Source organism: Castanea sativa, chromosome 3 (genome assembly GCF_040712315.1).
Source record: "Castanea sativa cultivar Marrone di Chiusa Pesio chromosome 3, ASM4071231v1".
In the NCBI taxonomy this organism is placed as follows: Eukaryota; Viridiplantae; Streptophyta; class Magnoliopsida; order Fagales; family Fagaceae; genus Castanea; species Castanea sativa.
In genome coordinates this window covers 24,504,472-24,517,774 of record NC_134015.1, presented here as the reverse complement: position 1 = coordinate 24,517,774, position 13,303 = coordinate 24,504,472, and the positions used below count along the sequence as shown (strand labels likewise).

The 13,303-nt window shown below is 33.4% G+C and overlaps 1 protein-coding gene across 1 annotated transcript; it reads left to right on the top strand.

The window, feature by feature from the left end:
- The first annotated feature begins 732 nt into the window (after positions 1-732).
- LOC142628732 (glutathione S-transferase T3-like) lies at positions 733-1,439 on the top strand. The gene is made up of 2 exons (XM_075802776.1): positions 733-1,065; positions 1,155-1,439. Exons 1-2 carry the CDS (start codon positions 733-735, stop codon positions 1,437-1,439), a joined length of 618 nt encoding a protein of 205 aa, XP_075658891.1.
- The last annotated feature ends 11,864 nt before the right edge of the window (positions 1,440-13,303 follow it).

Genomic DNA, 13,303 nt, shown 5'->3' with positions numbered 1-13,303 from the left:
TTCACCACCACCAAAGCTTGACGTCACCAACCCACCAACCGTCCCAAGTCGCCAATCAGCCTCAGACCCACACCGCCATCCACCTCAGACCCACACCGCTGATCCGCCTCAAACCCACTTCTCTTCCGCTGATCCACTTCAGGTCAGTTGTCTCTATCTTCTTCATGCGGATGCTTTGAGATTTTTGATTTGGGTATAACATCAAAGAATGTGGGATTTTTTATTTGGGTATAACATCAAAGACTGTGGTCAATGATTTCTTTTTCTTGTTCTTTCAGTTTATTATTTTAGATGCAATAATTTTTTTCCTATTCTTGCTCAATGAAAAGTTTTGTCATTTGATCTCAGAGCATCCATTCGTTTTGATTCAGAGCATCCATGAATGGACAGAATGTATTTGTATTGGAATGTATAGGGAATTTTTAGTTTGCAGGAATTTGTTGTGTGGTTTTCTTTATCAGTGGGATTAAGCTACATGTCAAATTAAGTATTTATGCATAATCATGTTCTATTGTTATAATTCTAAGTATTTTAAGTTTTAACATAAATGTTATGGGAATTTTCTGTGTGCAAGGAAGTTTACATTTATTATTATTTTTTTTTTTTGGGTCTAATTTTATGGAGTCAAATAGAGACATGGAGTCACATAGAGACCTAACATATTACACGGGTATCATGAATGGGGATATAGAAATTGACTAACAACTTTTAAGAACATCTCAAAATACTCTTATGTCAGTTTCTGATTCTCCACCTCAAGTTGAAAATGCCTCTTCTAAAAAAGGAAAACGGGGCTCTAACTTTAGTGTAGAGAAAGATCAACTCCTAGTGTCAGCATGGCTCAATACTAGTGTTGATGTCATAAACAGTAATGAACAAACACAAAATACATTTCGTCAAAAAGTTTGGGAATACTTCATGCAGTACAATACATCTGATACCACACGTACTATTATCTCCTTGTTAAGTCGTTGGGGAACGATTAGTGAAAAGACAAATAAGTTTGCAAGGTGCATGGCTAAAGTTAACGCACATCATCAAAGTGGTATAACCGAACAAGATCTAGTATAAATTATATTGCAATAGTGTTAACATACCCATTCACCAATAGTTTGAAGATACTAATCATGTTATATTTCTTTTAATTTTTTTAGATTACCAATGCGAAGGCTTTGTATAAAGGGACGCACAAGAAACCCTTTCTTCTTGAACATTGTTGGCTCATATTAAAGGACCAACCAAAGTTTGCTGATCCTAATGGAAGATCGAGAGCATCTGTTCCTCCAACTCTAGAGTCAACATCTATGGGCAAAGGGGATTGTGGGTCCGGACTTGGTGACGATTCCAATTTTGAGAGGCCAATTGGTAAGAAGGCCGAAAAGGCCAACCGAAAGAACAAAGCCACTGGAAAAGATGTAAGGGAATATTTGACCAAGTAATTGAAATTTATTGAGGAGGTAACTTGATTGGAAGAGGAAAAAATGTTTATTGAGAGGGAAAAACTTACGATTGAGAAGGAAAGAAGTGACAACAAACTTAAGATTGAGAAGGAAAGAGTCATGATTGAGAAGAAAAAATTTGAGATGCAATATATGTTAGAGGAGGAGAGAATCGTGATGAAAGATACAAGTGGCTTGACTGGAACACAAAAAGCTTTTTATGAACAACTCCAAGATGAAATCATGGCAAGACGAAGTTCACGTAATTAATGAGTTTGATTGCATTTTGGATGTAGCTTAGGCCTTTATGTATTTTGTAGTGGCTTATGTAGGCCTTTAAGTATTTTGGTAGTAAACCTTTTATAGTATTTTGGTAGTATTTTGTAGTGGCTTAAAATTTATAGTATTTTATAGTATTTTGGTAGTAAACCTTTAAATTTATTGTTCATCTTGTTTGTGTTGTGACTTGTGCGTGAATTGGTTATATTCATTTTGTTGTGGCTTATGTCACTTGACTTTAATCTTGCATCTATAGTAATAATTGATTTCCAATTGTCTTGAAAGTTGCATCCATGAATCGCTCTTTGTTTCACAAGTTGCTTCTTGATGACTCACATGAGGATGAGATAATCGAAGAACTTGTTATGGAAACATCACAACCTAAACGTCGTCGCTCTATCCAACGTAATCATTTGGTAGGCCATGAGAGGCTTTTTCTTGATTATTTTGCTCCCACACCAATATATCCACCCACTTTATTTCATAGGAGATTTCGGATAAAGCGTTCTCTTTTTCTCCATATTCAATTTAAGGTAGAAGCTCATGACTCTTACTTTGTCCAAAAAAGAAATAGTGCCAACAAACTTGGTTTATCTTCATTAATTACAAAAGATAACTGCTGCACTTAGAATGCTTGCGTATGGAGTATCGGGTGATTTGATAGATGAATATGTGCAGATTGGAGAAACTACTACATTAGAAAGTTTGAAAAAAATTGTTACTACGATAATTGATATTTTCTCTGAGGAATAATTGAGAAACCCAAACAATGAAGACATTGCTAAACTGTTAGCTCATGGCGAACGCCGAGGTTTTTCAGGTATGTTAGGTTCAATTGATTGCATGCATTAGAAGTGGAAAAATTGTCCATCTGCATGGAAAGGTCAATATTGTGGTCATATTCGTGAACCTACTATTATTTTGGAGGCAGTAGCATCATATGATCTTTGGATATGGCATGTGTTTTTTGGGTTACTTGGGTCAAATAATGATATTAATGTGTTAGAGCGGTCTCATATATTTAATGAACTTGTTGAAGGACGTGCTCCTGCAGCACATTACTCAATTAATGGTCATAACTACACAATGGGATATTACCTTGTTGATGGCATATATCCAAAATGGGCAACATTTGTGAAAACAATCCCAATTCCATAAGGACATAAGCGAAAATTATTTGCAGCAGCCCAAGTTCCTCAATTTCATAATTTGGTTTGAGTTTTGTATATATATAATTTGGGGTTAAAACAAAAATATAATTGTTACTCTAGTTTCTTATTTGCTATCATGATGATTGAGAAATTGTTTTAGTAAAAAAAAAAATGTATAAGTATAATTTGAGGTTATAAAAATCACTTGTTAACACTAGACGATTATTTGTAATCATGTGGTGGCGGCGGCAGTGGCGGTGGAAGAGTCGGTGGAGGTGGCGTCAGTGGCAGTAGCGGTAGTGGCGGTGGTAGCGATTGCGGTGGCGGTGGAAGAGACAGTGGCGGCGGCAGTAGTGGCAGCAATAGCGGTTGCGAGTGGTTGTGATTGTTATTTATTGTAGTAGATATATTATTTTATTGTAGTAGATATATTATTTTATTGTGATGTTTATATTATTTTATTGTGCTGAAAGTTAAAATAGATCTACTGCTTCAGCATGTGAGTAGGTAAAATCAGATAAAGTAACTTTTTGTGGTGTCAAATAGCTAAATTTTTAGCTCTACTACTGTGGATACTCTAACCAGTATAGCACTTATATTAAATAAACGGTCAATATCAAAACACTTAAAATCTACGATTAAGATCTAAGGTGGGTACCATGCCCACTAAAAAAATCGGGGCACCATAGAATGACCATAAGTTTCAATGTAGGAAGGTATATGACACTCACCTTAGCCGATCTTAAGACTATTATTTTTTGATAAAAAAAAAAGACTAATATTTAAATGTTAAATGACCATTATAAGTAGTTTACAACTATAACATTTCAAATCATTGCACATTCACACAGGGCCGGCCCAACCTAATTTGAGGTCTAAGACAAAAGATTTATGTGGGGCCTTTTATATGTATATATCAACTAAATAAAACTATGTAATGTTAATCAAATTGAAGTTAATTTGATGTATGAAATACATAATATAATGAATGATACTAACTAAAACTAAGGTTAATTTCATATAGAGAATTGAATATCAAAGTTGAAACATAAATTTAACAAAAAGAAAAATATATATTATTTTTTAAAAAGAAAATTAATTTATCTTGGATATACGACGATACATAGTTAATTATATTTTTAATCTAATGTATAATCTATGATATTAATTGATGTGTAGCTTGGTCGTAGATTAGTTTAAAAATATGAAAGTTTCAAACTATTAAGGGAGATTAATCATCATTGATGATCTAACACATTTGTAAATTTTTTTTAAAGCCTTGTTAGAAATAAAAAAGGAAAATACTAAAGGTACTACAAAATGTTCACAATATAATATAACAATAACAGCGGTTGATGAGCTTCAATAATGTAATTGATAAATATTTAAAATACTTTGTTGTGATTAGTAACATGTCAAATTATAAATCTATAATAAAATTTGTGATATCCCTAACATCACTAATAATTAAAAGTGCACGACCATTTAAAAAAATTCATATCTTTTATAAAATTTGGGACCTTTTACAATAGAATGAGCCTTTTTTATAAAGGGTAAATATTTTTTTTGTGGTGGGGCCTTAGGCCTAGGCCTAAGTTGCCTAGGACTTGGGCCGGCCCTGCATTCACACTATTACCGTGAAAATAAAAGCAAGATTGAATTTTAAAAAATAATAATAATAATAAAGCAAGATAATAACAACGAAAACCTAGAACAAAAAATTAATGAGTAGAATGCTACATATTTACAAATAAATAAATTTTCATCATAACAATAACAAAAGGATTGAAACCAAATCTGGAAAATGTTCAAAACATGCATAACCCTACTTTAAACATGCTTTTCAAGCTAAAGGATGTTAAAAAAAATGAAAATATATTAAGATACATGAAATCCATAAGCATCTGAAAAAAAAAATGCAAATGATGCATGGGCAAATTACAATGCGTGCAATTTTATCATTTTGTGTGAGAATCGAATTTCTATTTGAAACCCATTATTACATGTGATATATTTCAACACCGAATAAGCCTATCAGCATTAAGTTTTTGAGGAGCAACGTCCCATCATAACATGTCTGTACCAGGAGTGATACTAAATGCTAACTCAAAGGGCTTTACTAGAGTGTATGTGTTTAAAAACTTGGGAAAGCACATTTTAAGATTTTAGAAATCAATTGAAAATAGAGGGGTCATCATGAGATAGTTTTGGGATGTACTTGGAATTTTATAACATAACCTATAAGGACCATGTATGATGTATTTCATTCACGGAATCGACTTGGGTCAGTGCACACAGGAATACTGGATTCAATCCTTATCCTTCATGGTACTATTTGGATCTCATTACCCCTTGGGTTAGACAGCAATGTGACTTGTCAGTTAGTTAGGATAAGGGACTAAGTAACACAAATGCATTGTCTGGCCTTAATCATCACCAAATTTTTTGGCCCCTACATACCAAAGGTTGTCATCGAAATTTGGTTTGTTGTGTCTGATCTATGTGCAAAGGTTTTTACCACTATATCATCTACAGTTTCAATAGAACCCACAAACCCACATGAGTCGATGCTTGAAATTAACAATCTAAGGTAAGAAATTTGATTGGTATTCACAGTGGTACGTAGTTATGCTCAGCTGTGATCGGTAGAAGAGGAACCATATGCACAAAAAGGAAAAAAGAAAAAGACGGGTCATGATGTTGTGTGGTGGGATAGGAATGGGGAAGCTTGGAAAACGTTAGGGCAGAAGATGGTATTGGTGTTGGTGTCTAGTCAATGGGTTTTTCATGGGAGGTGGAGTAACTGAGAGATCATAATGTGATGTGTTTTCTTTTTGTTTTCTTAGAGTGTTTCTTTCGCACAGTGTGTTACTTTGTGTTTTTATATTTATATACTAAAAACATGAGTTTTTACAAATGATTTTTCTCTTCTTTTTTAACCTCTGGATTTTTATCTGTGAAAGTTGTGTGATTGTGCGATGATTGAATGATAGCAGAAGCACAAAAGAGAGAGCAGAAAATTCTTAACCGCTACATATATACTAAGCACTTGTGTTACAATGAACCTAATATAGAGTTTATACACTTGAGAATACTTGATTAACCCTAGATTTACCATAGACTAACCTAATGTTAAAACTTGAGTTTGGAATGTCTTGAAAGTATAGCTTGGTGTGGGATATATACATTTGGCATGGTAGAACTACTGAGGTAAACAAGATCCTGTGTCAATACTTTGCATAAAAAAGATCTTGTGTCAATACTTTGCATAGAATCACCACTGAAAAGACAAGCTATATGTGAACAATATGTGAACAATATATAACACCATTGTTTTTTTTTTTTTTTTTTGAGATGCTTGAGACCCATGCGTGTTTGAATTCCAACCAATGGCAATTGTGAAACCTCTTGTGTGAATCACTCCGCCATATTAGGGATGGCAATGGGGCGGGGCGGGGCCGAAGGATGGGATCTTCGCCCCCGCCCCGTATAGATTTTTCTTGCCCCATCCCCGCCCCGCCCCGCCTGATGGGGAAAATTTCTTGCCCCATCCCCGCCCCTTAAGGCCCCGTGAAGACCTGCGAAGCCCCGCCTTATACCGTAAAACTTTATTTCTTGTTAATTTTCCCTATAACTATTACCATTTTTTCAAATAAAATGACATGTTTCAATATTAAAAATATACTTGAAATTATAAATAAATTTATCCTATCAAATCAAACTAATTTTTAGCAAAAACTAAATAATATTATTTAAATGTTTAACAAGACAATGTCACAACAAAAATCTCATAGTATGACACAAAAATCTCATATTATATTAATGATGAACAGTAAGTTGAGAAAGACATTTGAATCATGAATGAAAAGACAAAAAAAAAGAGTTAAAATCGGTACCTTATTTCCAACTTTGCTTGAGAGAAAAGAGAGGTAAAACCACGTTAGGTAGAATAAAATAAGTTGATGATATTTTTGTTTAAATAGTAGGATTTTAGAGTATGAAAAAATTATAATTTAATCCTTATTAACGCGGGGAGGGGGTGGGGCGGGTCTAAAAAGTGTAAACCCATCCCCGCCCCACCCTGTGATGCGGGTCTAAAATCTCGCCCCATCCCCACCCCATCACCTTTGCGGGGCGGGGAAAACCCGCACGGGGCGAAGCGGGGAGGGGCGGGTCAAGCGGGGCGGGGAAAAATTGCCATCCCTACGCCATATGCAAGTTTAAAAGGCAAGCCTTACACAAACTTGCTCTTAGCGTGGGCCATTTGGAGTGTTGGTCCATGTGTTTGGTGACCCATCTGTCATTCGGAATTAAACTTGCCCTTAGCGGCTGGCTTTTCGTTTACTGGTGTAAGGTTGGCGAGATTGATGTTGCCTAGTGTGAGAACATTCACAGGGGCGGTCCGTTTGAAACTTAAGAAGAAAATTTTTGTGGGAGAGTTTCAACTTATAACTCATACCGTCTGTTCTTGAAGATAACTCTTTATTATCAGACTAAGACACCAATCAGTTTTTAGTGTAGACGGGGGATTAAACTTCAGATCTCTTATTCAACCATCAGAAACTTTACTAGTTGAACTAGCTGGAACCCACTAAGAAGAAAATTTTAAAAGTACGTTTTTATATCTAAATATCATTTAAATAACATTTAGTTTATTTTTTATATTATAATTTTTTATTTTAAATATATTATTAATCTATATATTATATACAATATAATAAAAATTGGCTTTGAAATCGTGATTGCACCAAATGACTTTACCAAATATCATTTAAATATTATTAATCTAAAATATCATTTAAATGATATTTAGTTTATTTTTATATTATATTTTTTTATTTCAAATATATTATTAATCTATATATTATATACTATATAATAAAAGTTGGCTTTGAAACTGTGATATTGCCAAATGAACTTACCAAATTACAGCAATATTTTGGATAAAAATAATTTTTAGATAGAGATAACAACTTATTTGTTCTTATCAATTACTTTAGATAAAATAATAATAAGTGTTTTAACAAAACATGCAACATGCATCTAAGTTTTAGTTGATAGAGACAACAACTTATTTGTTCTTATCAATTTCTTTTGATAAAGTAACAATAAGTGTTTTTACAAAATATGCAAGATGCATTTTAGATAAAATAACAATAAAGGGTTTTAATAAAACATGTAACATGCATGTAAATTTCAGTTAATAGAGACAACAACTTATTTGTTTTTATCAATTTCTTTAGATAAAATAACAATAAGTGTTTTAACAAAATTTAAGTTTCAGTTGATGGAGACAGCAACTTATTTGTTTTTATCGATTTCTTTAGATAAAGTAATAATAAGTAGTGTTTTTACAAAACATGCAACATGCATTTTAGATAAAATAACAATAAGTGTTTTAATAAAATATGCAACATGCATCTAGGTTTTAGTTCATAGAAACAACAACTTATTTACACTATAACAAAATGCATTTTTAGTGATGAAAAAATTCGTCACTAAAAGTCTAGTTTTTCGTCAGTAAAAACTTTTAGCGACGAAATCGGATTTTTAGTGACGAAACTCATTTCATCACTGAAACCCCGTCGCTAAAAGTCCTAACGACGACATATTTCATTACTAAAAGTCCAATTTGTTTTAAAAATAAAAAACTTTTAGCGACGAAAACGTTTCGTCGCTAAATGTTTTCCTCGCTAAAAACACTATTCAGTGACGAAAATATTTCGTCACTAAAAACACTTCAGTTTATTAAATCATATTTAGTGACAAACAATTTCTTCACTAAAACTATTTTTGGGTATATATAGCGACGAAAAAATTCGTCACTAAAACTATTTTTAAGAAAATCCAAGCACATATAGTGACGAAAATTTCATCACTAAAACCATTTCTTACAAAATTTTGCTACATTTAGCGACGAAATATTTCGTCACTAAAACAATTTTTTGTTGCTATATTTGTGACGAAAAAATTTGTCGTTAAAACTTATTTTCTGTTTTTATTTTTTTCATAGCTTTGATATTAACCTGTAACCAGTCATTACATTATTAAAACCTCAAATTTGAATAACACATTTATTTGAACAACACATTTATAAAAAAAGATCTATACATTCCACAAGTAAAAAATAAAAGAAGTATCCAATTCAAACTTCTTCCATACAATAATTGTTTGCAACACATACAATAACTCAAGATGTTTTATAACAATACAAAAAGTGTAGCATAATATAATTAGAACTAATGGTAGATGTCCTCATATGTCTTCAAGTAATGCCAAAAGTAAATCCTCTAAAAGCCACCAATAAGAAATCTACACAAATATAAAAACAATATTATATTAAAATCGTACAGTAAAAACATTAACTATGTTATAAGAAACATTTCTAACAATGCATTAAGAGTAGCAACACCAATGAATTAAAATCACAACTCCTAATGTATAAGTTGTAGAAAACAAATATAGATTTTAAATTGTAATATAAAGTACTAACCAATAAGTGTTTTAACTTGAAGATGAACCACCCCCATAGGTAAGAGCGTCATCATGACCCTTACTCCTCAAAAAGTTAAGAATATTCTTTTGGACCTCTTCTTGCTTAGCTCGTGCCTCTTGCTCCCTAGCTCGCTCCTCTTGCTCCCTAGCTCTTCCCTCTTTGAGCTCAATTATCTCATTTTCTAGCCGTTGGATATACTCCACCGAGGAACTAGATGAAACGGTGGTTACTAGAGAAAAAGAAGGTCTCATGCCAAGTCCTTTCACAATACCGAACTTTTTCTTAAAAACCAAGTTTGAGATCTCCTCTTGTGTAAGGGGAATTGCATTAGGATGTTGACAATGATCCTCTTGCACTTTGAGAATAGTTTCCTATCATTTGAAAGAGAGAAAGAAACAAATAATCACAACATTAATACTACATATGTTATAGCTTTACAAACATGATAGGGATGGAATGATAAGGATAGAATGATACACATACATATGTCATTTCATCCTCATGTAATATCTTAAGGTTTAAGAAAATGAAAAAACAGGCACCTCCTCATCAACCCTAACAGCAAGTGCCTTTGTCCCGCATCTATGTTTGCCTGAAGTTTTCTTCCTATTTTCAGAGTTCTTTCTTGATTTTTCCTAATAAAGAACATTCAAGATACTTATTAAGTCATAAATAAAACAGTATACATTTACTTCATCTAAGTATTAAGCTAATCATTTGACAATATAATATAGTAAACATTGGGTAATAATAATATACGTATAAATAATTTACCAGTCAATCCTTATTAGTCCATTTCCCATCAATGAGTCCAGTCCACTGCTCAAGTGTGGCATTCTTTGGCAGGTGGCTTCTTACATAGTTAGCACCATGAGATTGTACGAGCTTTTTATAAGTTTGATGCAACTTATTGGAGTTGCAACTCAATAATCTTCCACATTTTGTATTTAATGATTTTGTTACCAAGTTGGAATCTCCTTGTAGCTCAAACTAATCCTGTAAAATGAAGTGTATATATATTATAAAAATATTATTATATAAATTTAATATGCTTAGTGAAAATAAAGACGAGTTAGACGTTATTAATATAAATTTACCACTATATTTTGAAGCACCACATCTTTAGTAGCAACATCAACACTTTTCCAGTTTTTCACATTGTAATTAGACAAATTACTTCACACTTGTACGCCAATTTGATTGACAAGCTTGCGCGTATTCTTCCCAACAGGAGCATCATACTCTACAGCTATACATACTGGCAGCTTACCACTTTTTTCAACAAGTGCCCTACTGCTATACCTCGTGTTGTTCCACGGGTATTTCTCCTAGCAGATCCTATTTAAACATTATCAATGTTAAATTAAGTGAAGTATAATCTCAATAGTAAAGACAGGGTGCAATTGTAATTAATTATGTTCTATGTAATTACTAGTCGTGCTAATTAATGCGTTGGTAGCCTGTGCCTCTGCACTAGAAGAACTTTGGGCAAGAGGATTTGCCTCAGGAGGTGTTTCCGTAGATTGAACCGTAGATTGGACCACCAGAATGGATGCCTCACCTCGTGAGCGTGTAAGCCGTCCTGGTGCCATCTGTAACTAACAAACATATATATAATAGAACAACAAAGTCATTACAAATAATGGAACAACAAAGTCATTACAAATAATGGAACAACAAAGTTATTGTCATCTATTGTACCTTATGGAACATCTATTGTAACTTATGGATTATAGAAGTAGATGACTCATCATCATTGTCATCGTCACCAATAGGTGGTACATAAGCGTCATCTACCATAACACTAGCTCTACTTCTTTTCTCTTTTGCACAATTGGACTGAGCAGAATCCTTTAGAGAAGTTGAGATGTGCTTCAATCCCAAAGCATCAATTTTCTCTTGGTTTTGCCTCATTCTATCCAATCTTGCTATCTCATACCTTGGTATATTATGAGCGTATTTGGCCTTTTTGGGCATTTTTTGAAACTATGTATTGACATAAAAGATAAGTACAATTGCTACTAACTTAACATCATAGTCTACACTATTATCCATATCAAGCAATTCACAAGTACAAAATTTGAACACAGTTGCTACTAACTCAACACAACAAATGACCACATCAATATCCATATCAAGTTCAAGATAAGTACAAAACATCTCAATAACAATTACTACTAACTTTACATATCACAGTTCACACCATTATCCATATCAAGCAATTCACAAGTGTTAAATTTGAACACAATTGCTACTAACTCAACACAAAAAATGGCCACATCAATATCAATATCAAGTTCAAGCATAAAACTTTAAGACAAGCACGCAACATTTAAGACAATTATTATGAACTCTACATATCATAATCCATATCAAAATCAACATTAGGTATTTCATGCACTTCATTTTGATTAGCATCTCCTGAAGTTCCACCTTCAAGAACAACCTCAGTTTCAACATCACCCATACAATACTTAATAATATTGTCCTCAACATTGATAAAGACAACATCAACAATCGCTTCTTGTTGAAATGCGTCACTATCTTCTGTATTATCATTGGATTCTCTAACCCCGACTTCCAAGACATCAAACACTCCCTTATGTTGGATGGATTGCACAATTTTTCAAGGTTCACCCAATTTGGTATCTTTTGAAGGTAGAAAACTTGTCTCGCTTGACTAGGAAGTATAAAAGGGTCATTTTCATACCACTGACTTGTAACATCAATGCTTGTGCAATGTGCATCGGTTCTTATCGTTCTCCTTCGACCATTGGTACCAGTATTGTACCATTCACACGGGAACAAAACAACTTTATGGTGAAACACATACTTCAATTCCCAAATTTTGCACACATGACCATAGAAGTCGTGCATTTCTCCCTCATGGCCCCCTTCGATACATACACCACTGTTTTGGGTTACACGAAGATTGTCTAGGTCCCTTGTATGAAACTTTACACCATTGACCATACAAACTGTGTACTCCTTCACATGCGACTTAGGACCATTTGCTAATGACCATAACTGTTTAGTTGCTTCTGGTGACTCGCTAACTTTCAATCTATTCATCTATAATGACATACAACAAGTGATATTAATTAGTAATAAGCAATAATGAAACTATTTAAATGTTTAATTTTTATTAGTGTATGATTAAATTTCAAATGTCTTACATGTTCTCTGAACCACTTGGGAAACTCTTGTCGTTGGATTTGAGTTATGGCTTCACCAGTAGGATTATGCAATGTGCTTTTGTGCTCACTAATAAAAATAAGGTGATTTATTTTCAGCTAAGCATTGAAGATAATATTCAAAACTTAATCAAACAATACATGCATATGAAATCACATACTTTAAATAAGGTTTTAACTCAGGACTATTGTACAACAAGTACCAATGAGCAGTATCAAGCAATGTATGAGACAAGTTGCCATCATTCTGCCCACCATTTATAGGTCGGGCAGTCTGTGAAAAAACTATCAATCTTTCGCTAGATTCACCAAAATCTTCATTTCTTTCTCTTCGATTATGCACAGTTTCGATCCCATCAATATACAAAGACCAATTGTTAATACATTCTTTGAGAATGTAAGCCTATGCAATCGAACCTTCTGGTCAAATTCGGTTGGAAACATATCTTTTCAATTTTCCAAGGTATCTATGAGGAAAAAATAACCACAGTATGTGATTTTATACCACATGGGAAAGATGTAATTGATGGATGCATCAAATGATTTAATTACCTTTCAATTGGGTACATCCACCGATATTGTACCGAGCCTTCTAGAATTGCTTCTCGAGGCAAGTGAACAGCAATGTGGACCATGACATCAAAGAATGCTAGAGAAAAGAACCTCTCAAGCTTGCATAGTATAAGAACTATACACTCTTCCAGTTTCTCCAATTCACTCCGCCTTAGGGCCCTTGAGCATAAG

Bases quoted from the DNA above. Each gene is read 5' to 3' on its own strand.
- LOC142628732 (XM_075802776.1), top strand. From the start codon at position 733: ATGTCAGTTTCTGATTCTCCACCTCAAGTTGAAAATGCCTCTTCTAAA. The intron at 1,066-1,154 runs GTATAAATTATA...TAATTTTTTTAG, and splicing joins GTATAACCGAACAAGATCTA to ATTACCAATGCGAAGGCTTT.